At 40.8% G+C, this 28,000-nt stretch overlaps 1 protein-coding gene across 1 annotated transcript; it reads left to right on the top strand.

Annotated features, from left to right (window-relative positions):
• SDHC (succinate dehydrogenase complex subunit C) lies at positions 1-27,995 on the top strand. The gene is made up of 6 exons (XM_030842253.2): positions 1-76; positions 5,320-5,376; positions 7,603-7,704; positions 17,685-17,746; positions 24,071-24,234; positions 27,130-27,995. Exons 1-6 carry the CDS (start codon positions 57-59, stop codon positions 27,232-27,234), a joined length of 510 nt encoding a protein of 169 aa, XP_030698113.1. The 5' UTR covers positions 1-56; the 3' UTR covers positions 27,235-27,995.
• The last annotated feature ends 5 nt before the right edge of the window (positions 27,996-28,000 follow it).

Here is a 28,000-nt window from a genome sequence, read left to right as displayed (position 1 = left end):
ATCGCCCAGAGGTGGTGGGGCCGTCGGCGTCACTTCCGTCCAGGCCGGAACCCAAGATGGCTGCGATCTGTTTGAGGTGACTTTAGTGTGGGGTGGGGGTCGGTACCGGCGGCTCTCGGGAGAACTGCACTGGCCCCTCACGTCTTGCTAACAGCTGTTTACCCCGTGCCTCGGCAGGGAAAGGACCTGTGGGTGGAGGCCACGCGCTTTGGAAACCTAGAGACCTTTCCCCTCCCCTAGCGTCTCCTGTGCACCATGTAGGGCTTCGGGGGTCCCTGGCCGATTATCTTTTCCTTACTCCTTGCGGATGGGTCGCGGGGCTCTCGCCGCTTCTGTTTTCCCACTTTTTTTTTTTGCGGTACGCGGGCCTCTCACTGCTGTGGCCTCTCCCGTTGCGGAGCGCAGGCTCAGCGGCCATGGCTCACGGGCCCAGCCGCTCCGCGGCATGTGGGATCTTCCCGGACCGGGGCACAAACCTGTGTCCCCTGCATCGGCAGGTGGACTCTCAACCACTGCGCCACCAGGGAAGCCCAGCTTTCCCACTTTTAAAATAGTTTTTCCCCACTTCTAAAATAGTTCTTCCCCAGATTGCTCTTGTGGCTGCAGCGAGAGCCGAGCTCCAAGAAAATAAGTAGGTCTAACTTCTCTTATTTAGGGCTTGGGCCTCGAGGAGAAGGATCTTGGTGTACTTTACCTTTGCGTTTTACTCCTGCACACACCAGCTGCTGGCAATGAGTGGGCACTGCCCCAGTTCCTAACGGGCCCCTCGTAGAGAGTGCAGGAGGCCTAGACCCCTATCGGGGTGACGATTAGCAATAGCGCCCATAGTGGTTGCTCTGCTGCCTCAGAGCAGCCAGGAACTTCAGTTTGTTTATTTTTTTACTTGGTGGGTGAGGGGAATAGATGCCCCAGTTTTTCTCTGTAGTGTCAATTCCTTGTCCTGAGAAATACCCTAGACTGTCTTCCATTATGAACTGTCCATTGTCGACAAGGCCTCGTTCTCTGCTCAGAGCCTTTCTAGCCATAGCGATTTTTGACGCTGTTGGTACAAATCCCAGCATAGTTTCGTGCCAGCACTATTTTTGGAAACTATTTGTTATGGAAAGTTAGTTTTAATGCAGTTGAGATTTAATTCCTGATTTCCTCAAATGTCTTCTCATTTCTCTTTCCACTTCAATCACCCAGTGTAAAAATAGACGGACTTTATTTAGTTTTTCTCTGTGACAAAATGATTCCTCTTGGAGCTGAGATCAGGAATGGTTTATCTTAATCCTTCGTTTTTCTCCCTGACTCTTATTTACAATTGTGTCTTTTTTTCTAAAGCGTGTCAGGGGTAGTCTTGCCAGATTGCCTCCTTTATTACAAGTAGTTTGACCATAATTGAATGCTTTTGAATTCTTTGATATATCATATTTTAGAAGATGTCACAGGCTTTTTGGTGGAATTAACGTTTAGCTTGTAATGATCATATTGGGTCTAAACAGTTCATTTTAGGAGTTTCATGATTAGCGCTTAGAAACCAAGGATCACTGTACACATTGAGTATGTCCAGTCTGTATCATTTTGAGCTGTGTAGGACTGTCATCACTAGGATTCATTAGTGGTAGTACAAAACTCTTATGGAAAGGGCACCTTAAATTCTAGGAGCTAGTTTCTAGTTCTAGTAGTGTCACTAATTCCATTTATTTGGGATAAGTCAAGGTCATTGATTGCATGATTGTGGTTTCTTCACTTGTGAATGAAAATAGTGATAACTTGAACTCACTTAAGAGAAATATTGGCTAAACATTTTTAATGCTTGGTTAACTAAAAATTATTAGTTATCACAGTATTGTATGTCATGGCTTTTGAATAGTGCTCTATATTTTGTAGACTCCCTAAAGTTCATGGGCTAGCTAGGGAGGAATAACCAGCAAAGTAGCACAGACCGCACTGGCAGTCAGTCAGGGAATGACTTGCCAAAGCCAAGACTGAGATAGAGAACTAAGCTAAGAACAGCTAGGCTTCTATCTAGTAATGTTCATGCAGTTTAAGCACAAAGCCACCAAGTCATTAACCCTCCGAATGTTGCTCATCATATTAAATGCTACATGTGAAGCACCTCCAAAAACAAGGTTTAATTTATTTAAAGTCTGAATTCTTAAGACTGCCTTTTAAAATAAGCATACTAATTCACAAATCATTTTTTTGAGCCTCTTCTGTCATATTGTTATAGGTGCTATAGATGCAAAGTATTCCAGTTCTATTCTTGAGGAGCTCAAAATTTAGCAAAGGAGATAAATGGATTAATTAATAAGCAACAGAATGTTGATTTAGAGATACGAACAAGTGATGTGGGAGCATGACAGGTGCAGCAGGTAGGGCTAAAGGAGTGGTGAAGTTGCCATTTGGGAGTTGTTGGATCTTGAAGGATGAGTTTATCAGGCTGCTAGGGAGGTCCACTCAGAGAATAGCCTGAGCAAAGGCATGTGGTCAAAAGAAACTATGCTCTGTCTGGGGGCAATGTAACATTCAGTGTGGTAGAAGTATAGAGGGCTGAAGGGAGCTTGTGGGAGAATAGCTCTGGAGAATTGGATCAGGTCATGTTGAGAAGGGCCTTGTTTGACTGCAGTGTGAACCTTATAAGTAGTGGGGAACTGTTAAAGACTTGCAGGCAGATGATTGATGAAGTCAGCTTTATTTTTCAGTAATTTAACGCTGCTAATATTGAATGATAGGGAAGAGATTGGTGCTAGGAGATCAATTCAGGAGCTCCTGTTACAGTCCTAGTGAGAAATGAAGAGAATACAGACTAAAACAATGGACTGAAGTTTTCTAGATAGTATTGGTAAGATTGGGTGATGCCTTGCATATATATGGGGGGATGTAAGAGAAAAGAAATCAAGAATGACTTAACATTGTATCTTTGGAGTTAGTTGGGTGCTCATACAATTAATCAGAAATTCTATATATAAATGATTGCTCTTCATTGTGTCCTTCAAGGTTATGTAAATACTTTAATGTTCCTGTTACCTCATTTATGAAACTAAATTTTGACATGCCATCAGATCAAGTTTAGAGGGCATACAAGAGAAATTCATTATATTATAGTCACATCTTGTTTTGGACCAAAAGTGGATCTTATTCAATTTGATCACATAGACTTGGCTTTGAATAACTTTTGTTTTTTTCCAAAAGTCAAATCCATTTTCAGCAGATGAATATTTTTACACTGCAGAGTTTTAAAAAGAATGTGATATGAATTCTAAAGACCTTTGGGAGACCAGTGAAATATTACTAAATTACATGTATGGGGTATATTGCAGTTTAGAGAGTGCTTTCCTATACATTTTCTCTTGCAGTCCTCCCAACAACCAATAATGTAGGTATTATCAATCCTATTTTATAAATGAAAAAGCTGAAGCTCAGTGACTCACTAAGTTACACAACTTATGCAGATCTAGACCTCCAGTCTGGCTGTTTTACTTTGTCCAGTGTTCTTGTTACATTACTGTTGTTGCCTCAGTACAGAGAAGAGTTTCAAAAACAATTTAAGCCATGATTACATTTTGGGGGAGACATGTATAATGCATTTAGAAAGGGACAGGCCCTAACTAGAAATCAGTTCTGGCTTGTTAATTAAAAATAAAATAAAGTACTGTTACTTTCTAGCTATAACATATAACATATAACTCTTCCTGGGTGGAAAAAGAAATCTTTTCAGGGTTCCTGGTTTCACATGAAAGGCAAGGATAGATTAGATATCTACTCTTGTCATATTTCAAATAAGGTTATGCAGTTGTGCAACTAGTTTCTGTTAGGGCCTTGTGGAAAGTTTACATTGGTATTTGTCTGGGAGACAATAGCACTAGACAGAGAGTGCTGTAGATTCCAACCCACATCTGCAAACTCTTGCTGGGTAGCTGAGTGACTGGACGTAGCCTGGTGTGAGGAATGCATGCCCTGCAACTTCAGAGTCACAATTGATTTAAAGAGATTTGTTCCCACTTCTTTCTTTCTGGGAGCCTTGGGTACACAATGTCTGTATTCATCTCTTGCCTCCAAAGCTGGAAAGAGGGAAGAGCTGAAGGAAGTGTTGGTTGGATTATTTTTCCTTCAAATAGTGGGCCCTTCTAGTGTTCTAGTGTAGAGTGTAAGGTTCTTGAAATATTTATGCATCTAATATCAATGGTATGAGGGACATCATGAGCTTTTTTAGAAGATCATTGGATCTTAATGTGATCTTGTATCCCCACAGTGTCTTGCACATAGTGTATATACAATAAACTTTTGTAGAATCTCAATGTATTTGGTCCCAGAGCTTCACTCTGATAACTTTCTCAAATACCTTTGGAAAGATTCGATATAACGTGAGTTAAAGGAGTGTAGTGATCATGTGTTTTTCATAATACCATGTAAATGCTGGATCAGTTAAATTCTCTTTTGATAGAATGCCTGGGTACATTTTAGTCTCAGACTTGAAAAGCAGTTCCGGTATTGATATATACGTTTCAAAAATAGCAACTTTTTAGTAGAAAACTTGTGTTACCTACTTCAAGTACCTTTTCATGTGGGTAGTAAAGAAATCTACATTCTCATATTTTTTGCACTATTATATGACAGCCTTTTTCACTTAAAGTTCATCCAGGTTGTCTGGAACTTGTTGGTAGTTCCTAGAATGACAGCTTAATACTGAGGACCCTGCCTCCTCAAACCCCTTGTTCTTTAAACCTTTTAAATTCATCCATTTGCATCAGGTGTCTGCTTTGGCTAAGTTGTATAGTACTTGATGTTGCCACTGGCTTATTCTGTACCCACCCCCCTTTTAAAATTTTATTTTATTTTATTTTTTATTTTATTTTTGGCCATGCCTCATGGCAGGCAGGATCTTAGTTCCCTGACCAGGGATTGAACGCTTGCCCCCTGCAGTGCAAGTGAGGAGTGCTAACCACTGGACCGCCAAGGAAGTCCCCCTCTCTTTTCTTTAAACCGCTGTCTTTTAAACATCATCTCCTTTAAGATCTAGCTTGAAAAAATTTGCTTTCTGTATTTCTTTGTTGAACATTACCAGCTCTGGTTATTCTTTTACCTTGTATTATTTGTGTTCAGCTAAAACCTTATTTTGCATTTGTGAGTAATATTTGTGATTATTCTCAAGTTATTTAAAGTTGCAGCTTTCCAACTAGAAAAAATCTCAAAGATCCTGATACTGTCATTGTTTTTATCTTATTCCTAATTTTCCCCTCCACCCAGAGTCTAATACAGTACAAAAATAGAGAAGTTGATATACTGAAGTACATCTCTAAATGTGTATTGACTGTTGGTTCTCTTATCTTTCAGACGTGCTGGCCATCACTGCCTCCGTGCCCACCTTAGTCCTCTGCTCTGTATCAGAAAGTAAGTTTCCAAATATGGAGATTATTATTATTTAACCTTTTTTTCATCAGGGAAAAGCAGTAGGTTGACTGATATTTTGGGGATATGTACGAAAGCAGGTAATTGTAGATGGTTGGCTGAAAATTTAGTGATTGTGGTCCTTATTTTTCTCAGCTGGTAGTAGAAGAAGGAAGAATAAGAATATATCTTTGTTTTTTTTCTCAATTTTCCTCACTTTAAGCTTTTCTGCTATATATAACTTTATTGATTTGCATTTTGGGCAGCTCCCAGGCCTTAGTCTTTATCTCTCTTTCTTTCTGCTATATTCATTTCTAGTCTACTGACTTCAACAATTGTCTCTTTGTGGTTCTTTTTTTTTTTTAACGTTTAATTTTAGAAATGTTTTGTACTTCCAGAGAGTTCCCTAGTGGTCCAATGGTTAGGATTCAGTGCTTTCACTGCCGCGGCCCGGGCTCAATCCCTGGTCGGGGAACTGAGGTCCCGCAAGCTGTGTGGTACTGCCGGGGGGAAAAAAAAAGAGAGATAGTAGAAATATTTTGATAATTTGTACTTTCAGAAAAGTTGGAAGAATAGTACAAGGAGGTTCTGTATACCTTTCACCTACATTCATCAGTTGTTAACATTTTGCTGTGTTTACCTATCACTCTATATATTTTAGGTTGTGCTATATGAAATTGCCATTTTTGTGGGTCAAAACTGGCCTAGTATTGACAATTTAGTGTGATTCAGCACAATTTAATTATTGTGATTATTTTCTCTGAATTCTTTGAGATTAAGTTGCAGACATCATGACCTTTTACTTCTAAAAACTTCTCCTAAGGGAATTCCCTGGCGATCCAGTGGTTGGGACTCCGAGCTTCTACTGCAGGGGCTACCAGTTCTATTCCTGGTTAGGGAACTAAGATCCTACATGCCGTGTGATGTGGCCAAAAAAAAACCACAACTTCTTCTAAGAACAAGAGCATTATGTTATAAAGCACAGTAAAATTATACAAATGCAATTATCAAATTTGGCAAATTTAACGTTGATGTAATCTTATCTGATATACAGTTGTTTTTCAGATTTTCCATTTGTCCCAAATAATGTACTTTATAGAAATACAGTCCACCTGTCCCCCATCCAGGATCTAATTAGGCTCACATATTATATTTAGTTGTCATATTTCTGTAGTATCCTTTAACCTGGAACTATTTCTTAGCCTTCCTGTGTCTTTTATGACATTGACATTTTTGAAGAATACAGGTCAGTTATTTTGTAGAGTGTCTCTTAAGTTAGGTTTGTCTGATTGTTTTCTAATGACTAGATTCAGGTTATCCATTTTTGGCAAGTGTAATACATAAATGATGTTGTATCCTCAGTACATCACATCGGGGCATGTGATGTCATTTGTCCCATTAGTGATTTTAACTTTGATCATTTGAATACAGAAATGTCTGCTAAGTTTTTTCCCAGTATGGAGTTACTGTTTTTAACTTTTGCAATTAATAAGTAATCTATGGGGAAATATTTTCTTGAGGGGGATAGATCATGTTTAATATAGGCACCTAGAAAGTTAAATTGTTGAACACAGCTGTTTAACAATTGGCTTCAGGGACTTCCCTGGCGGTCCAGTGGTTAAGACTCTGCACTTCCACTGCAGGGGGCACAGGTTTGATCCTGATGGGGGAACTAAGATCCCATATGCCCCACAGTGCGGCCAAAAAAAAAAAAAAAGTAAAAAGAAAAGAAAAAGAATAAAACAGTTGGCTTCAGCCTAGCCCAGTGACAAGGAAAACCAAGAAGCTATTCAGAGGTACTGAGCTGAATCCAGTTCTTGATTTTTGAGAACCTAAAAAGGATTCTTGAAGAGCCAGATGAGAGCAGGTGGTAATGTATGAGATATCACTCATGGCCTGGGAAAAGGGTAATCCATTTATGTAAATGGTTTTGAAATATTATATTTGCCCTGCCGCCCAACAAGAAAGAAGTTTAGCCTCCGTTACTGGACCTGTGTGTTGGGGGATTGGAAAGAAGAGTTATCCTCTGATATGACCTCACTGGGTGATTGAGGTTATTAATAACTGAGTCAACCTTGGCAGAAAGATAAGGTGAGTGGACAAACATGTTTTCCTAATACATAGGTTTATCTAGCCCAGCTTACCTTTTTATATGTTAGCTTTTTGTTATGTGAAAATTTAAACCAAGTTTACTTTTAATCATTTTAAAACCTTTTGGTTTTATTTTAGTGCTGTTCCTTTGGGAACCACAGCCAAAGAAGAGATGGAGAGGTTCTGGAATAAGAACACTGGTTCAAACCGTCCTTTGTCTCCCCATGTCACTATCTACAGGTAAGGGCTCTGGAACCAGGGAATTTAGTAGTAGTGGATAAAAGTTCTGGAGGTTGGCCCATAGCCTCCCTGATTATTTCCCTTAGGCCTTTTTTATAACAAGATGACTAAATTCTCTCTTCTGGCCTTAGAAGGGTAATCTAGCCTGCAAAACTACTATTTGGAAAATTCTGGTAAGTCAAAATGTAATTCCTATTAATTAAAAAAATTTATTTTGAAACAATTTCAAATTTACATAAATGTTGCAGAAGTAGTGCACTGTGTTCCTCTATACCTTTTGCAGATTCCCAATGTGTTATAACATGTCTGAATGATTTAAGAACAAGTGCAGTGATGATGATACCCCATTATTCCTGTATTAGTTTTCTATTGCTGCTGTCACAAGTTAACTACAAACTTGGTAGCTTAAAACAGCACATTTATTATCTTACAGTCCTGTAGGTCAAACTCTGGCTCATGTCTTACAGGGCTAAAATTAAGGTGTTAGCAGGGCTGCATTCGTTTCTGGAGACTCTAGGGGAGAATCTGTTTCCTTGCCTTTTCCAGCTTCTGAAGGCTGTTCCGAATTCTTTGGTTTGTGGTCTTCCTCCATCTTCAAAACCAGCAATGGTGGGTCAAGTTCTCCCATCCTGTCACTTTGAACCTGCCTCATTGTCACATTTCTCCTCTAACTGCCTCCTTCTACCAGACCCTTCCACTTTTAAGGACTTTAAAAGGATTATATTGGGCCCATCCAGCTAATCCAAGATAGTCTCCTTATCTTAAAGTGAGCTTATAGCAACCTTAATTTCACATGCAACCTTAATTCCCCTTCGCCATTTAAGGTAAATACTCACAGGTTTCAGGGATTAGAATGTGGACATCTTTCTGCCTACCACAATCGCTTAATACTTGAGTGTATATTTCCTAAATTCAAGGAAACTCTCCATACTACAACCATCACAGTCAAAATTAACATTGATCCAGTGTTACCAACTAATCCTCAGATCCCATTCAGATTTTGCCAGTTGTCCCAGTAATGTCCTTTATAGGTCCAAGAGCCAACTCAGGATCATGTATTACATTTAGTTGTCTCTTTAATCTCCTTCAGTATGGAACAGTTTTTTAGCCTTTCTGTATCTTTTATGATCTTGACATTTTTAGGATGTTTCCCAGTTTGGGGTATATCTGATGTTTTCTTGTGTTTATGCGGTTTTGGCAGGAATACCTCTGAAGTGATGCCATGTTCTTCTTAGTGCATCCTATCAGAGGGTGACACAGGATGATGATTTATCCCATTGGTGGTGATGTAACTTTTTTTTTAAAGATTTATTTATTATTTATTTATTTAATTTATTTATCTTTGGCTGCATCGGGTTTTAGTTGCAGCACGTGGGATCTTCGTTGTGGTGCACGGGCTGCTCTCTAGTTGTGGCGTGCGAGTTTTCTCTTTTCTAGTTGTGGCGCACAGACTCCAGGGTGCATGGGCTCTGCAGTTGTGATGCATGGCTTCCAAAGCACATGGGCTCTTTAGTTTGTGGCACACAGGCTCTAGTTGAGGCACTCGAGCTCAGTAGTTGTGGTGTGGGGGCTTAGTCGCCCCACAGCATGTGGGATCTTAGTTCTCTGACCAGGGATCGAACCCACGTCCCCTGCATTGTAAGGTGGATTCTTTACCACTTGACCACCAGGGAAGTCCCTGGTTGGTGGTGTAACTTTTTATCACTGGTTAAGGTGTGTCTGCTAGGTTTCTCCACTGTAAAGTTAATGAAAAATGATGTTGTATTTATTAATTCTTATTTTGTGGGGAGGTACTGGAGAGTATAATATTCTACTTCTCATCAGAAGTTTATCCATTAGCATCTTTCGATGGTAGTTGCCTGAATCAGTTATTACTGTGATGGTTGGCAAATTGTGATTTTTCTAATTCCATCATACCTTGTTTATTACTATAAGGTAAAGCTTGCTTTCTCTCTCTCTCTCTCTCTCTCTCCCTTTCTCTCTCTTTCTTTCTTTCTCCAGTATTTCTAACAGGAAAAACTCTTCTCCTCTACTCTTACGACACCAACTAAAGGAAAGACACTAATGTTTCCTCTCTACTCTCGATACTTCTGATACCAAATGTGTACGGGTTTTCCCACATCAACCAATTTTTCAACTCTCCAGCACCAACTGGGTGTCCAACAATTCAGTTATGACACTTACTACTTGGAGTTAGCACAGACCCCCCCAGGTTAGGGGCTCAGTCCCACAAGACTGCCTGCCACTTTGGATGCCAATCGCAAGTCCCAGGTTGTCACCTGTACTTCTGACTAATCAACTATAAATCAAGAGTTTTCATAACACCCTCTGTGGATTCAATAATTTGTTAGAATGGCTCAAAGAACTCAGAAACATTTTCTTAAATTTACTAGCTTATTATAAAGGATATTACAAATGATACAGATGGATAGCCAGGTGCCCTTTTAGTTAGTTCTATGTCTGGAAGGATCCTGAGCACAGGAGCTTCTGTCCCCATGGAGTTGGTGGTGCACTCCCTTCCCGTCATGGATGTATTTACCAGCCTGAAAACTTCCCAAACCCTGTACTTTGGGGATTTTTATGGAGGCTTCAACACGTAGGCATGATCAATTATTAACTTAATCTCTAGCCCTTCCCTTCCCGGAAGGAGGTGGGGGTGGGGCTGAAAGTTCCAAGCTTCTGGTCATGGTTTGGTCTTTCTGGGGACCAACCCCCATCCAGAGTCACCTCATTAGAACAAAGATCGCTCTTACCACCCAGGAAATTCCAAGGGATTTAGGAACTGTGTGTCAGGAACCAGAGTCAAAGACCAAATAAAAAGATACTCCTAGCACCCCTATCACTCAGGAGATTAATAAGGGTTTTAGGAGCACTGTGTCAGAAACTAGGAACAGATATTTTTATTTATATATATATATATATATATTTATATATTTATATTTACGTATATATGGGCTTCCCTGGTGGTGCCTGCCAATGCAGGGGATACAGGTTCGAGCCCTGGTCCGGCAAGATCCCACGTGCCGCGGAGCAACTAAGCCCATTAACCACGACTACTGAGCCTGCGCTCTAGAGCCCATGAGCCACAGCTACTGAAGCCCACGCTCCTAGAGCCCGTGCTCCGCAACAAGAGAAGCCACCACAATGAGAAGCCCGCGCACCACAATGAAGAGTAGCCCCCACTTGCCGCAACTGGAGAAAGCCCGTGAGCAGCACCGAGGACCCAACAAAACCAAAAATTAATTAATTAATTTAAAAAATATGTATATATATATATTTTTCCTATTATTGCACAATTCCTATTTTGCCCAAAGAGTTACACTGTTACTCTGATTTATTTTGTTGTTCAGATTGTCCCAGCCTTAGCTAGTGGGAGTTCTTTCAAGATGGCTCCTGTGAAATCAAGATCTGGGTGCTAGATGTGCTCACTGCTACCAGGATATCATTGCTTCTAGGCTGTTTCAGTAGATAGATCTATGAGACATATGTATGAATACACACATGTACATGTGTATATGTGAGTATATACATATGCATACGTACATCTATTTCTGTTAATTTGTTGTCTTCAGAAGTAGCATTGATGGCTGTTATGCTGGTGTCTTCCCCAAAAACCCCTATAGATCTGCTCCTTTCTAGCTAACTCAGCAAATCATCTTGAGCTGAGCTACCGTCTTTACTTGGGTTCCTGCCAGGGAGGCTGATCATATTTTAACCACCTCCACAAATACCACAACCCTTCAGATTTTTTCCAAGCCAGATTCCAGAAATAATTCTGATTGAACAGTAGAAATTGGACATTCTACTAAAACAGAAGATTAATAAGTGATCTCAATCCTTGCTACTTTATGGTAAAACTTATTTTTAAGAGCTGAAGGATGTGGGGGAGGATTATAATGATGAAGAACTTCTCAAATTATTTTGAGTCTATATTTAAAGCCCTGGCCTTTTTTCACAGCTCATATAACAAACAGTAATAAGCTGATGAGATGAGACTTAAACTACCTTGTTTGCTCTTTGGTTATGAAACTCTAGACAGGAAACATAGAGCTGTTTCCAAGGTGAAATGTCTGGGAAAGATTTCTGAGATATCTGGAATCATATATTTTCTGTTGCTAACTTTCATAGATTTTTGGAGGTAGCACGGAAGTATATGGTTAAGTTAGCCCTTTCTGAAATACTCTTTTTTAAAAATTTTTTAAAAAATAAATTATTTATTATCTATTTTTGGCTGCGTTGGGGCTTCGTTGCTGCACACAGGCTTTCTCTAGTTGTGGTGAGCAGGGGCTACTCTTCATTGTGGAGCACGGGCTCTAGGCATGCGGGCTTCAGTAGTTGTGGCTCATGGGCTCTAAAGCGCAGGCTCAGTAGTTGTGGCGCACGGGCTTAGTTGCGCTGCGGCATGTGGGATCTTCCGGGACCAGGGCTCGAACCCATGTCCCCTGCATTGGCAGGCGGATTCTTAACCACTGTGCCACCAGGGAAGTCCCTGAAGTACTCTTTATCTCTTAATAAATTAAGTCAGTTTATCAAAGCAAAAGTGTATATAGGGATTACATTATTGGGAAAACAAGTCATTCTAAAGGACGTTAGAATAGTTTAAAAACTTAGAGTTAGAAACGTTCTTAAATTTTAATTTATTCTTCAACCTCATTGGTTTTAAGACTGCTACTTGGGGCTTTGGATATTCCATTAAGCTTCTGTGGATAGTCGTGTGGGGCTGGCCAACATGCAGATTGCACTGTAGGCCCTTAGTCCTGGATAACCAAAGCAACGTGACTTTAAGGATTTTGCATTTGAAGAAAGAGTGCTGCTCAAAAAAATAATAATAATAAAAAAATAAAAATAAAAATGTTTAAAAACCACTGTTGTACCTAATGAGTGAATTTCCTCTGCAGTATTTTCATAAATGGATGTCTACCTATGCTTGCACACCTCCAGAGAAAAGGAACTATCACCCTTTTCCAATTTGGGAATTTCTCTTATTATCAGAAAGACCCTCATTTTATTGAACTTACTACAACTTATATCTTCTGTACAGTGGTTCTAGTTCTACCTTGAACCATATAAAATAGATCTAAGTCCATTTTTTTTTTTGACAGGCTTTATTGACGTTGAGTATCTTTTTAATGTGTTTATTGGCCATTTGTATATCTTCTTTGGAGAAATGTATATTCAAGTCCTATGCTCTTTTTTTTTTTTTTTTGCGGTACGCAGGCCTCTCACTGCTGTGGCCTCTCCCGCCATGGAGCACAGGCTCCGGACGCGCAGGCCCAGCGGCCATGGCTCAGCGGCCATGGCCCAGCCGCTCCGTGGCACGTGGGATCCTCCCAGACCGGGGTACAAACCCGTATCCCCTGCATCGGCAGGCGGACTCCCAACCACTGCGCCACCAGGGAGGCCCATATGCTCATTTTTAAGTTGGGTTGTCTTTTTACTTTTTTTAAATTGTGGTAAAATGTATATAACATAAAATTTGCCAGTTTAGCCATTTTTAAGTGTATAGTTCAGTGGCATTAAGTACATTCACATTGTTGTACAACCATCACCACTGTTCATCTCCAGAATCCTCTCATCTTCCCAAACTGAAACTATACAATAATTACCATTCCCCTCTGCCCCCGGCACCTGGCAGCCACCATTCAAGTTTCTGTCTCTATAAATTTGACTACTCTAGGTACCTCATAAGGTAGAATCATATAATGTTTGTCCTTTTGTATCTGGCTTATTTCATCTGGCATAACGTCTTCAAGGTTCATCCATGTTGAAGAATGTGTCAGAATTTAATTCCTTTTTTTTTTTGTTTTTTTGTTTTTTGCAGTACGCGAGCCTCTCACTGTTGTGGCCTCTCCCGTTGCGGAGCACAGGCTCCGGACGCGCAGGCTCAGTGGCCATGGCTCACGGGCCCAGGCGCTCCGCGGCATGTGGGATCTTCCCGGACCGGGGCACGAACCCGTGTCCCCTGCGTCGGCAGGCGGACTCTCAACCACTGCGCCACCAGAGAAGCCCTTAATTCCTTTTTAAAGCTGAATAATATCCCATTTTACATATGTACCACATTTTGCTTATCCATTAATTCATCCATGGATTTTTGTGTTGTTTCTATCTTTTGGCTCTTGTGAATAATGCTGCTATGAACGTGGGTGTACGAATATCTCTTTGAATATCTGATTTCAATTCTTTTGGGTATATCCTCGAAGTGGAATTGCCAGGTCATATGGTAATTCTATATTTAATTTTTTTAATATAAATTTATTTTATTTCTTTATTTTTGGCTGTGTTGGGTCTTCTTTGCTGTGCGCGGGCTTTCTCTAGTTGAGGCGAGCGGGGGCTACTCTTCGTTGCGGTGCATAGCTTCTCATTGTGGTGGCTTCTCTTGTTGCAGAGCATGGGCTCTAGGTGCATGGGCTCAGTAGTTGTGGCTTGTGGGCTCTAGAGCACAGGCTCAGTAGATGTGGCGCGTGGGCTTAGTTGCTCTGCAGCACGTGGGATCTTCCCAGACCCAGGCTCAAACCTGTGTCGCCTGCGTTGGCAGGCAGATTCTTAACCACTGCACCACCAGGGAAGTCCCTATATTTAATTTTTTGAGGAAGCAACGTACTGTTTTCCACAAGGGCTGCACTGTTTACATTTCCACCAGCAGTGCACAAGGGTTCCAGTTTCTCCACATCCTTGCCAACATTTGTGATTTGCTGTTTTTGTTGTTGTTGTTTTAATAGCCATCCTAATGGATGTGAAGAGGTATTTCATTACGGTTTTGATTTGCATTTCTCTAATGATTAGTGATGCTGAGCATCTTTTCATATACTTACTGGCCATTTATATATCTTCTTTGCTTTTTACTTTTTTGGTGGTATTGTTTGCAGCGTGATGTTAGGTCACTTGCTGAAAATCATATATCTTATGTCTCAGCTTTTCCTTGATTAACATTCTACTAACAGTCAAAAAGAAAAAAATTCAACACACTTTAAATCAGTAGATATTTGTTAATTGCTCACAGTGTGCTTGGTACTTTTTTAGGAGTTGGAAATACAAAGATGAATAACATATAATCTGTGTTCAAAAGGATCTCAGTATTTCCTGAAAAAAAATTTTCCAGAGGGAAATCATACTGGCTCCTAGTGATCATCTTTTCTGTAAGTGAATTTAAACAATCTTGATTTTCTGTGCTTGACTCTTATCTAATGTTTGAAAGGAAATAGTGGGGATGATCTGTCTCTGCTCCATGATATCTGAGGCCTCAACTAGAGAACACAAGGCTGGAACTGAAATAATTTGAAGATCCGTTTACTCACATGTTTTGGGTTGATTCTGGCTCTTAGAGGGGACTTCGTTTTTCTCTCTGCATGGGTCTTGTTACATGATCTCTCTGCTGAGGCTATTTTGGGCTTCCGTATTGCATAAGAGAGGGGTGGACGAAGGGATGGAGGGATAGAAGGAGGGCAAGTGATTTGGAACTCGTGCAGTGTCAGTTCTGCTGCATTCTATATCTTGAGGCAGTCAGTCATGAAGTCCTGCCCAGAGTCAAGGCGCTAAATATAAATAGTGCCTGATAAGGAGTGACAAGATTCTGGAAGATCATGTGAGACTGGAAATAATATCATGGTTGTTTGGAAAATAAAATCTCCCTTACCTACTCAGTACTAGGCTAACCAGGCTATGGTTTTAACCATTTTTTTTAATTAAAAAAATTTTTTTAAATTAATTAATTTATTTTTGGCTGCATTGGATCTTCATTGTTGCGTGCTGGCTTTCTCTAGTTGCAGCGAGTGGGGGCTACTCTTCTTTGTGGTGCGCAGGCTGCTCATTGTGGTGGCTTCTCTTGTTGCGGAGCACGGGCTCTAGGCGCACGGGCTTCAGTAGTTGTGGCACACGGGCTTAGTTGCTCCACGGCATGTGGGATCTTCCCGGACCAGGGCTCGAACCCGTGTCCCCTGCACTGGCAGACGGATTCCTAACCACTGCGCCACCAGGGAAGCCTAACCATTTTTTTTTAATTAGGGTAACATTTGACTTTATCACTCCCATTTTCCATTTCAATATGTCTAAAAGATTACTAGAACAGTGCATATATTCCATGTGTTAGCTCTTGGGATTTAATTGATCTTGCCAGGAGCCCTAAGTGCACTTGGAATGCTAAGCAATGTCTTATAATTTCCCGACTTTTTTTTTTTTCTTTCAAATCAATATTTGTTCTGTCTTTTTGAGTCTGATAATCATTCTCTTTGACAAATAAAATAGTTGAGCAATCTGCTTTGCACTCTGTCACCATTAACATAAAATTGTCAACCCCAGTTAGGAGGCTGTCTTTCCCTGAATACAATTTTAAAAGCCCCTTGTTGTCCTTGACATTTTTGCAAGCCTCAGCTCATTCTGGGTTTTAGTCTCCTGATTCTTCTAATCACATTATGCCATTGTTCTCCGCTTGTCCTTTGTTATGAGGCTCTTCTTCTGCCTTTTATATTTATCTTGTTAGTCTGAGTTAATGAGAGTGGTGTCTAGCCAGTTTTTTTGGTTTCTTTAGACATTACTCCTTTCTTACTGTGACCATTTTTAATACATAGAATTTCCTTTTGCGGTCCTTTCAACCTACTTGAGTTGCTTCCCTTTAGAGTATGGAGTACGTGGTCTGATTATGCTCAGCATTCTCTATCTAAGCTGACTTTCCAGGATGAATGTTAACTTTATCCAAAGATGCCTGTTCTTTCCATTTCACTAACCAGTTCCCTCTTGAGCATGAGCACTAGGTCCAGAATGTAGCAGTGTTGGTTGTCCTTCAATGGAAATGCTTTGGCAGACAGACAAATCAGAACATGATTTATTTATTTATATTAATTAATTAATTAATTTATTTTTGACTGTGTTGGGTCCTCTTTGCTGCACGCGGGCTTTCTGTAGCTGCGGCGAGTGGGGACTACTCTTCGTTGTGGTGCGCGGGCTTCTCATTGTGGTGGCTTCTCTTGTTGTGGAGCACGGGCTTTGGGTGCACAGGTTCAGTAGCTGTGGCTCGCAGGCTCTAGAGCGCAGGCTCAGTAGCTGTGGCCCATGGGCTTAGTTGCTCCGCGGTATGTGGGAATCTTCCTGGACCAGGGATTGAACCCGTGTCCCCTGCATTGCAGGAGGATTCTTAACCACTGTGCCACCAGGGAAGTCCCAGAACATGCTTTAAAAAGTGGTTTGATGACAAAGTATTTTAAAACTACTGTGGATTAAGAACATATACTAAATCCAGCAAAATGGGATTTTAAATTTGGGATAGGTAATTTATTAGGGAATGACTGATATGCTCAATTTGGATATTTTGGGGTATATAATAAGAAAGATCACGGATGACTGTGTTATATGAAACAGCGGATAAATAAAACTCAGGTTTTCTTCTACTTCTGTCTTATGACTGGAGAAATGGAAGGACGCAGGTGGTTGTAATCTAGTGTTTATTTTCTAACTGTATGCAACTTTTATTGATGTTTTTGACCCATGTTCCTTCTTCTTATGAAAGGAGGAGTTTGAGTTTTAATTGATTCCTCCTCTCAGCTCTGTTAGTGATGCAGTCTGGAAAAGGGAGTAATGCATCTCTTTAAATAAATCATTGTTCTTATTTTCAAATTAGAGAGTGGAAACACAGGAATGTGAAAGCTGTTTGTTTTTATTTTGTGATAAATGGTTGCCTATTTCCGAAGTGGTTTATATTCTCTTTGCCAAGACGGACTCTCTACTATGGTGTCATCTATTCCTCTTTTTTTTTTTTGCGGAACGCGGGCCTCTCACTGTTGTGGCCTCTCCTGTTGTGGAGCACAGGCTCTGGACGCGCAGGCTCAGCGGCCATGGCTCACGGGCGCAGCCGCTCCGCGGCATGTGGGACCTTCCCGGACCGGGGCACTAACCCGTGTCCCCTGCATCGGCAGGCGGACTCTCAACCACTGCGCCACCAGGGAAGTCCTATTCCTTCTTTTAAATTGCTTTTGTGTGTTTCTTTTCAGATGGTCTCTTCCCATGGTGATGTCCATTTGCCACCGTGGCACTGGTATTGCCTTGAGTGCAGGTATGTATGTATGTTTTTATGTGCACGTGAACACACAGACACACACACATACTGCTTTGAAAAACTTTGCTGTTTCTTTGGCTCTTGGCAATGCCTCCTCAGAAACTTGATTTAGAGAAAATGATAAGTCATTTAAGCTTATTGTTTGTTCATTTCTTTAACAATTAATTATGAGTTCACACAATGCTTAGGTTCTTTTCTTAGCCAATTTTTTTCTTTTTTTAATTCTTTTTCTTATCTTTTCTTAGCCAATTTTTAAATCATCCCTAGCATGTCCTGATAGTATGTTTATTGTCATTACGGAGAACAGATATAGAAATATAATGGAGATAGATTGGCTGACTGACCAAACACAGTCCAAGATTAACCATCAACCTTATTCTTTCAGAAACTCAGTTTTAGCACCCAGTTTTCATCACCTAGAATTGATCAGGTGCAAAAACATTAACTCATTCTCCAATCTCAAAAATTCTTGGTTACAAATCAGAATGTCTGTTTATTTATTTATGTGATATGAAATACAGCTGCAGAGTGAGTCATATGCTGGTCTTAGTGCATCCTTTTCAGGTAGTAAGGTTTATTACAGGTAGGATGTACAGATTATAGTCAGGTTTCTGGAGTCTGATGGATCTTTCCACAGTAGGGAGGTACTTTATAAGAGGATCAGCTGTATTTTAAAAGTTTTCTCTGGCTAGCGCTGGAGACGTGGACATATTTTTGTTTTTCATAATATCCTTTGGGGGCCCCTCCTAGGCTTCTGTAGAGTGTGTTTTCACTGAAGTGGTCATCAGCACAACTAGTGGCTCAAATATAGGGATCCTGTATTTAGGGAGCAGCTGCTGAGACATTGGAGAAATTATCCAAAACTAAGTCTCTGCTATTCACAATTAGATTAGTTTTGTTGGTAAGCAAGTAAAGATAGGAATTCCTATTTAAGATACGATGTTATCATTCCTATGTTACCATTCCTTAGGTTATTATATAACTTGTAATTATTTTCTTAGTTTTTATAAATCTGTCTCTTTTATTAGGCTGTAAACTCTTCATAGAGTAGGAACTGCATCTATCTTATTTACCTTTCATATCCTCTAGCACTCAGTAGGTGCTTAGTTAATCTTTATTTACTAAATGAGTACAACCATGTAAATCACTTTGCTCATAGTGGTCATTTCAGATATGTTCGTTCCTTCTAACTTCTAATTAATCTCCTGTTATGCATTAGAAATTGGTTAGTGATAATAATAGCCTCTACCCTCAAGGGTGAAAGAGTCTAAGGAGTAAGACAAATAAATATTTATAATGCACTGTGATAACTTTTTAATAGAGATATGAGATCCCAGAGGAGAGGACAACTCTTCCGGAATTGGAGAACTTGAAAGAAGGATGAGTAGAACTCATGAAAAGGAGGTAGAGGAGGACTTTCCAATGGACAGACTACCTTATACAAAGGCACAGGGTTTGGAAAGCATCCAGAGCCCTGGATAATGATAACTAGATCTGCTTGTTTAAGAGTTGTGTTATGGGAGAAGCAGCAAAAGATAAGGCTGGAAAGTGCGCCAGACTGTAAAGGACTTTGACTGCTGTGCTGAGAAGTTGGAACTTGATCCCATTGACCATGGGAAGTCATAAAGGTTCATGTTCTCATTTGTTTGGCCTAGACAAATCCATGATTAGGTATTTATTCAGACTGTAGAGATTTTATGGCCACTATATAAATTCTGAAAAGCATGTTGAACTAGAAAAGCATGATGACACTAGTTTGACTTTATATAGAATTTATTGAGGAAGACCTTTACAAGCAGTCCTTTAAAAGATGGAGAGAGAAGGCTAGTAACACTCTTTCATTGCTTAGATTCTGTAGGGATTAAAATACTCGTGATTTTTCATAGTGACAGACAGTATAAAAATCTAGGTGAAATTAGGTAAATTGCTTGAGAATGACAGGTACCTGAAGCTGCAATGTGAATGAGCCTGGGAAAGGGTAATCAAGATGCAACATACAACAATAAAAAGAATGAGATTCAAAAAAGAAAATATGAGTGCCAAACAACAGATATTTTAGAGGAATACAACTATAAATAAATTGTACAATTAACTTGAATGGGTAGAAGAATGGTCCTGAGTGTTTTGGATAGTCTTTAAAAACAGGTTAGATTGGAGAATCAGAACTTCAGTGAAAGGTCACTTGACTGTATAGGCAAACCTACTGCTCAGGCAGTCGTTTCTTTTCTAGAGAAGCCAAAGGACTTATAGATATATAAAGTAACTAATGGAACTCTGAAATGACTTTTTTTCATCTGGACTTTTCATGAGATGGGACTGGCGTTATTGATTCTCCAATGTGATGTGTTATACCCTCGTCATTCCTGACTGAGGCAGTTTAGAGAAAGAGAAAAGAGCATAAACTTTGGAGTTAGATCTGAGTTCAATTCCAGCTCTGTCACTAACTAGCTACTGTATCATCACTTCCTTTTCTGGTTATAATAATACCTAGTTAGGACCGTGAGAATTAAGTATATAAAATTCGAGCTGTAAATCAGGGTTCCCATGACCCCTTCCTCAGATTTGATAATTTGCTAGAAGAGCTCACCATAACTCAGGAAGACACTTTATTTAGACATACTGTTTTGTTTCTTTTTTTTTTTTTTTTTTTTGCCATGTGGCTTGTGGGACCTTAGTTCCGTGACCAGGGATTGAATCTGTGCCCGCTGCATTGGAAGTGTGGAGTCCTAACCACTGGACCGCCAGTGAAGTCCCAAGACATACTGGTTTTTAAAATAAAGCATCAACTTCTTTATTTTATTATTTTTTTTAAACTTGCTTCAGAACTTTTTTTTTTGGCTGCATTGGGTCTTCGTTGCTGCACTCAGGCTTTCTCTAGTTGTGGCGAGCGGGGGCTGATCTTCGTTGCAGTGCACGTGCTTCTCATCGCAGTGGCTTTTCTTGTTGCGGAGCTCGGGCTCTAGGAGCGCAGGCTCAGTAGTTGTGGTGCACGGGCTTAGTTGCTCCGTGGCATGTGGGATCTTCCTGGACCAGGGCTTGAACCCGTGTCCCCTGCATTGGCAGGGGGATTCTTAACCACTGCGCCACCAGGGAAGTCCTCAACTCCTTTATTTAAAAAACTAAACGGGGCTTCCCTGGTGGCGCAGTGGTTGAGAGTCCGCCTGCCGATGCAGGGGACACGGGTTCGGGCCCCAGTCTGGGAAGATCCCACATGCTGCGGAGTGGCTAGGCCTGTGAGCCATGGCCGCTGAGCCTGCGCGTCTGGAGCCTGTGCTCCGCAACGGGAGAGGCCACAACAGTGAGAGGCCCGCGTACCGCAAAAAAAACCAAACGGAGGAGTTACACAGGGCAAGGTATGGGGGAGCAGAGAGGGGAGTATGTATGGAGCTTCCATGCCCTCTCTGGGCACACCACTCTCCCAGTACATCTTTGTGTTCAGTGACCTGGAAGCTGTCCAAGTCCTGTAGTTTAGGGGGTTTTATGGTGGCTTCATTACCTAGGCAAGGTTGATTAAATCATTGGCCATTGGTGATTAGCTCAATCACCAGCCACTCCCAGGTGTGGTGGGGTTGGGGGAGGGAGGTATGGGACTAAAAGTCCCAATCCTCAAATCATGCCTTGGTCTTTCTGGCATCTTAGACCCCATCTTGAAGCTGTCTAGCCTCCTGCCCCCCCTCCCCCCCAGCTACTAATTATCTCATTAGCATACAGAAAACCTTTCCTTTCACTCCAGGGATTACAAGGGTTTTAGGAGCTGTGTGCCAGGAATTGGGGGAAAAAGACCAAATACATATTTCTTATTGTATCACATCTTCAAGCAAGGAATATCAGTATCAGTAAGTTAATCAGAAGCGATTTTGGCCAAAGCTTTCCTCTTTACAAATGAAAAGTATATGAGAAGAAATTAAATATGAAATTTCCTAAATCCTCCTCTGATGTCTAGTGTACTGGAAGGCAGGAAATAGCCTCTCCTCCTAGAACCTGAGTGCCTGAGGAGGGACTCCTCTAACAGCCAAACAATTTAAATTATGAAAACAAAGCCACTGAAGCTGTCCCATCTAATCACTAAGAAAAATTAAATGGTGCTTCCACTTGGCTGCCAAGACCAACTTCAGCCTGCTCCTCTGCAGTTAAGTGCTACATACAGAGCTGTGCGGATCGTCAGTAAGTCCTGTTGCCACTTCCAGAAGCCATCATAAGTTCTTTCAGACACTTCTTCCCAGCAAGCCTCTGCAGATGTCACTGCCAAAGAAAATGAAAACATCTAAAAGGGACTTGGTGGACCTGTCCAAATGATGATTAAAACTCAGGTTGGCAGTACCTGATTGCTGTCCTAACTAAAGTGTTGTCAAACTAATCTCATCATATATTCTGCCTGTCTGCTTCCCTGCAGCCTTGTGTGTGGGGGGGCACGAGGCGGGCAGGAGTATTCATGCATTGAGGGAAAACAAAGCATTTTTGAGAAGCATTTTCTCTTCTGGTGACAATCAGTTTTTCCAGGTCATCCCCTCTTGACAATTCAGGGACTAAGACATGGAGTAGGAAGGGCTGAGAATGAGATTTTTAGCTACAAATGATCAGACATTTTCTGAGAGGTAAAAGATTAAATATTCCAACTATTAATGTAAATAATAATCACTACCAGGCCTGTATTAGGAACTTTATATATATGTATTTAATTTAATTCTCACAGTCCTAACTAGGCATTATTATAAGCAGAGAAGGAAGTGATGATATAGTAGCTAGTTAGTGACAGAACTGAACTCAGATCTGTCTTAACCAAAGTTTGTGCACTTTTCACTCTCTCTACACTGCCTCTGTCTGGAATGACTGGGATTCCTAACATATGACATATCACATTTGAGAATCAATAATTCATGTCCCATCTCACAGAAAGCCCAAGAGAATAAAACAGTAATTTCAGAGTTCCGTTAATTACTTTATAAATCTGTAAGTCCTTTGGCTTTTCTAGAAACGAAGCTGACTGCCTGAGCACTAGGTTTGCCTGGTCTCTCACTGAAGGTCTGATTCTCTAATCCGACTTGTGTGAATGTCAGTGTGGAACAGGAAATGAGCATGGTAATGTCCAATTTAATTTCTGAGGTTTGAGATGTACAATATCCAACAACATATTAGCAAGTAACTCTGGTTATTTAAGAATAAAAGTTTTTTCTTTCCATTTACAAGGATAATTTTTTTCACATAGCTACTAAATTGTTAGGACATAAATATTTGAGTTGTTTGAATCTAACTACTTAATAAACAGAACTGTTAGGTTTTTCTTTTGGCTTGGGGGCATCATGAAAAAAATTCCTGAAAACACTGAGGTACCATGGAACTGAGATAGTTTGAGAAGGTTTGGGAGGAAGATATGACCCAAGAGCGTTCAAGGATCTTTGACAGCCTGGGTAGATAGGAAGCTAGACGATCACAGGAGCTCCCCACTATCCTCTGAATTTCAGTGCAAACCTGAAGTTCCGAAACCTCGACAGCCACACATATGCCTCAGATACCAGGCTCAGCTTTGATCTGTGCACCAAGTGTGACAGCAGTCTACTAACTGAGTCCTAGGAATAGCCACTCAGCAACACTAACCTCTAGGAGACCAGACTCTGACGTGGCTGCGTCATCCTAGGGTGTGAACAGCATGTCTTCCTTCAGCCTTTGCTTCTCCTATGAATGCTATAAAATTCTGACGCATCTGAGGTTTCGTCAAAGAGCTGCAAGCCATGGTAGTTATTCTCAGCACCAGCATTCTTCCAGACTGATGGAGAAATGGACAGCACCCAAAAGTTTTTAATTTTGATGAAGTCCAATTTATTATTTTGTTGCTTCTGGTTTGCTGTCATATCTAAGAAACCACTGCTAATCCAAGGTCATAAAGATTTACTCCTGTGTTTTCTTGGTTTTATGGTTTTAGTTCTTACATTTAGGTCTCTGATCCATATTGAGTTAAATTTTTGTATGGTAGAGATGTAAATTTTTTTCTCATTCTTTTCCTTGGACTGAATGTACTGTTCTTATTTTTTCTTACTGAGATGATGATATAGATGTAGCCAGAGGTGCCTTCTAAAATGATGGGTGAAGTTTTTATAGAGAGATGTTGAAAGAAGTAGCAATATGGCAAATTTAAGAGATTAGGGTCAGATTCCAAGTAACGTATCTTCCACTGAGAATGTGAACATTAGTTTAAATCTTCCCCATTTTAAAATGGTTTAGAATTGTGTGAAGTCCTAGGGGCTGTCATAGAACCCAGTTTTATGTGTTACATTGGTTGTAGCTGGTGTGTAGCTGTGACGGGCTTACTTTGTTTCTCCGCAGGGGTCTCTCTTTTTGGCTTGTCAGCCCTCTTGGTCCCTGGGAGCTTTGAGTCTCATTTGGAACTTGTAAAGTCCCTGTATTTGGGGCCAGCGCTGATCCACACAGCCAAATTTGCACTCGTCTTCCCTCTCACGTATCACACCTGGAATGGGATACGACACTTGGTAAGTTAATTGTAGACTTGTACGTTTTCTGGGTGAAAGGAATGGAGAGCCTGGAAGGATTTTCTCTTTCCTGGTCTGAGTTTAGTGCTGTTCTTAAAGTTAGTTGTGCTGGACCTTTGTTCAGGGGCCTCTTGGGGAAAGCTAAACTAGATGCCCTGTGCATTGCCAGGTAGCCCAGCTGGTGATGTAGCTGAGACTGGATGTAGGCCTGGCAGATACTTGCAGGGTCTCAGTGAACTCTTTTAGTTTCAAGAGGGATGTTACCAAAAGAGACCCATGAAGCCAGGCCATACATCTGGCATAGAAGGCATATTTATCAGACAAATACTAGTTACTGCTTTCAGTCTAAACTTCCTGTCAACACAGAGTGACAAATTTGGCTGGAGTCAAATATTCTGACGTTTATTATCTTGATGTTGGATTGTGTTAACTGCTTTTGTTTTTTGTTTGTTTTGAACTATTAGAGAGAATGGGGCCAACTTTAACAAGCAACTGGGTGCTAGGATCCCAATATTGAGTTTAGGAATCTTTTGATAGCCTGAAATCAGACCATGTTGCCTCCTACATGACCTTGGGGTCAGTTCAAACTGGTGTCTCCTTCTCTTTATTAAGGAATTAAAGCTTAATCAAACCTGCCCCAGGTCAGAGATGAATCTCTCCTACAGCATCTTAAGATTTATATTTTGTGGTCTCCCTACCCCTAATCTTGCTTCCTTTCCCAGGAAGATAATTACAGCTTTATTCTTTCTGGTTTTCCATAATTTCTCAACCTAAGCCTCTGTCAGTTGGATGCTCTTGCCTTAATTTGACCTTTCATAACTTCCACATCAGAGCCTAGAGATAAGCACTTTCTGAATTGTATTCTGGTCCAATAGACAGTTTAATGGAATCAGAAGAGTGAGAGACTAAATGATCTATTAAATTAAGTGTATCTATCAACTGGTCCCTGGGGCAGTGTTCAGTTTGATTCAAAATGACTTCACTTCCCTCAGGAGGAGGGGATGGAGAGGGACGGCATTTCCATTAATGACTTCTTATTCCACAGAACAAAGCTTTCCAATGGAATCAGCTGATCAGCTTCCTTTGTTGGCATCCTGGCTCAGGCAGGGACTTGCCATATATTTGCTTTTGTCTCAGTATGGGGGGAGGGAAGGGGAAGAGATTTTATAAAATGTCAGAACTAAGTCAAGGCTTTTCTTAATCCCTTAAATCTGCTTTTGTTTGTTCTTTTAGCAAGTCCTGGCTCTGAGTGTGGGACAGGATTTTTATCTGTTCTCTGTGACAGTCCATAGTTCTTGCACTCTCAGCTTGATAATTGCCTTGCCAGAAGATCTAGTGGGGGAGTGGAGGGTGGAATTGATATTAAGAGAGTAGGAAGTGACAAGGTCTCTGGTATGCTAGAGAATATTCCCCCATCACCACCACCCAGTAGGACTCGATTTTTTGGTAAAACACTGTGCCTTTATAAGCAAAACAGCTTTTTGTGGAATCTGTTTGACTCCTTATCTAGGTAGAAGCTCTTTGGCAGCTGAGGTGGGGCATCTTCTTATCTTGATTATTTTGGGGGCTCTCTAATTTTTCTCTGAAGCAATCCTAATTTATTCAGTTTTACATTCAGGGTATAGGTATATGTGTGTGTTGAGACAGTCATATGTGGAAAGTGTGAAACCTGAAGATTCTACTTTTGCCCTAGGGGATCTTTTAGAGTACAATATGTTAATGTCCCTAGGGCACAAGAGAGTCTAGATCAGTATTTTTTAAATTGTGTTTTTTTGACTCAATGGGTAGAAAATCAATACAGTGGGTTGCTACCAACAAAAAAAAGAAATTTAAATAGAATACAACATATAGAATATAACACACATGGTAATGATAAATATTGCTTATTGTTTCATGAACTTTTATATATTATATATTTTATACACACACACGCACACACACACTGGATACTAATTAAAAGGTATTTCTTAGTTGGGGGTGTGGGTCACAGTCAAAACAAAATTGAGAAATAGTGTTGTAGACCCCAAAGAGTATTTTTAAAAATTATTAGTCCTGGACTTCCCTGGTGGCACAGTGGTTAAGAATCCGCCTGCCAATGCAGGAGACACAGGTTCGAACCCTGGTCTGGGAAGATCCCACGTGCCGCAGAGCACCTAAGCCCAAGCGCCACAACTACTGAGCCTGCACTCTAGAGCCCATGAGCTACAACTACTGAGCCCTTGTGCCACAGCTACTGAAGCCTGCGTGCCTAGAGCCCATGCTTCACAACAAGAGAAACCCCCACTTGCTGCAACTAGAGAAAAGCCTGTGCGCAGCAATGAAGACCCAATGCAGCCAAAAATAAATAAATAAATTTATTTAAAAAAAAAAACTAGTCCTCTGATGGACAAATGTTCCTTCTCAAAGGGGATTCTGTGGTTGGCTATACCTAGGAAATCATGTATATTATATCCCTATTTTGGAGATTAACAGTGTGTATTAATAAATTGTTTGAGAAGTCTTGTAGTTAAACTTTTACCAAATTAATTTGACTACAGAACTTTTTTCCCCCATGTAATGCCTTTTAACATCCCGAGGAACTAGATTTTGGAGAAACACACTTTGGGAAACATTGATCAGTTTTTTTGTCACGAGAGAAAGTTTTTATTCATTCTGGAAGATCTTATGGGCTGAGGATGGATCCCTTTACTATCATTGGGATAAGTAGGTGGTCGTTACTGTATTGTGAGTTTTGAGGAAAGTGAAGGTCAGGAATAAGGGGAGAAGAGCTTTTCTCTAGAATCATGCTGAGAGAAATTGCCTGTTCCTAGGTGGAGTTCCTTTCTGAGAAAGGAGCTGTGAGAGTGACCAGGACCCTGATTGCTGAAAAAAAATTTTTTTTTCTTATTTCCACAGATGTGGGACCTAGGAAAAGGCCTGACGATTTCCCAGCTATACCAGTCTGGAGTGATTGTCTTGGTTCTTACCGTGTTGTCCTCTGTAGGGCTGGCAGCCATGTGAAGAGCCGACGTTCCCAGCATCATCTTCCTACCCGTTATTGCATTGACCCATCTTCCTGTTTGTTACTCTTATCTTAAGCCAGGGCAAAGTTATCTTGATTTGTTTAGACCCTTTTGTGCTTGCAGATCCCCTTGGAGCTCAGCAGTAAGAGTACCTTATAGAACTAGAGTAGTGGAAAAGGATCCAGTTTTCCCCTTATTTCTAAAGATGGAATGACTATAAAAACTCCCTTTTCCTGCCCCCAGCTTGCAGCCTACTCTGGGCCTGGGAGCCCTCATTCTCTCTCCATATTAGGCCTTGATTTGTGCTGAGGGTCAGCTTTTGGCTTCTTCCTAAGACAGTGGAAACAATGCCACTCTGTGGCCTCTGCCATGGGGACTGGGAGTGGGGCTTGGGTTGCCACTGCCTGTGGGTTGCTGGCTTAAAGGACAATTCTGTTAATTGGTCAGAGCCCAGGGTCTTTAACACCCACACAGTGTGACTGAAAGAAGAGGGGTGGGGGTGGAGGGGAATTAGCCTGTCCTGGCTAGAGGGAGATGAAGAGAGTAAGTTGGCTCTTGGAGCACATGCTTTGGGGAGAAGAAGATATATAGCTTTTGATGCAAGAGGAAGATCCAGAAAACTATCACTGAACCTATTAAGGATTATTTCTCTTCCTTGCATTTCCAGAAAAACCAAACCTCTTATTGTCATGTTTTCTAATCCAAATTCATGTGACAGCTTTTTCTGAAACAGAATTAAAATTATTATTTTGTCTTTGACTCTC

The sequence above is a fragment of the Globicephala melas genome, chromosome 1 (genome assembly GCF_963455315.2).
Source record: "Globicephala melas chromosome 1, mGloMel1.2, whole genome shotgun sequence".
NCBI lineage: Eukaryota > Metazoa > Chordata > Mammalia > Artiodactyla > Delphinidae > Globicephala > Globicephala melas.
This window is presented reverse-complemented; position numbering and strand designations above follow the sequence as displayed.

Bases quoted from the DNA above. Each gene is read 5' to 3' on its own strand.
- SDHC (XM_030842253.2), top strand. From the start codon at position 57: ATGGCTGCGATCTGTTTGAG. The intron at 5,377-7,602 runs GTAAGTTTCCAA...GTTTTATTTTAG, and splicing joins CCTCTGCTCTGTATCAGAAA to TGCTGTTCCTTTGGGAACCA. The intron at 7,705-17,684 runs GTAAGGGCTCTG...GTTTCTTTTCAG, and splicing joins CCCCATGTCACTATCTACAG to ATGGTCTCTTCCCATGGTGA.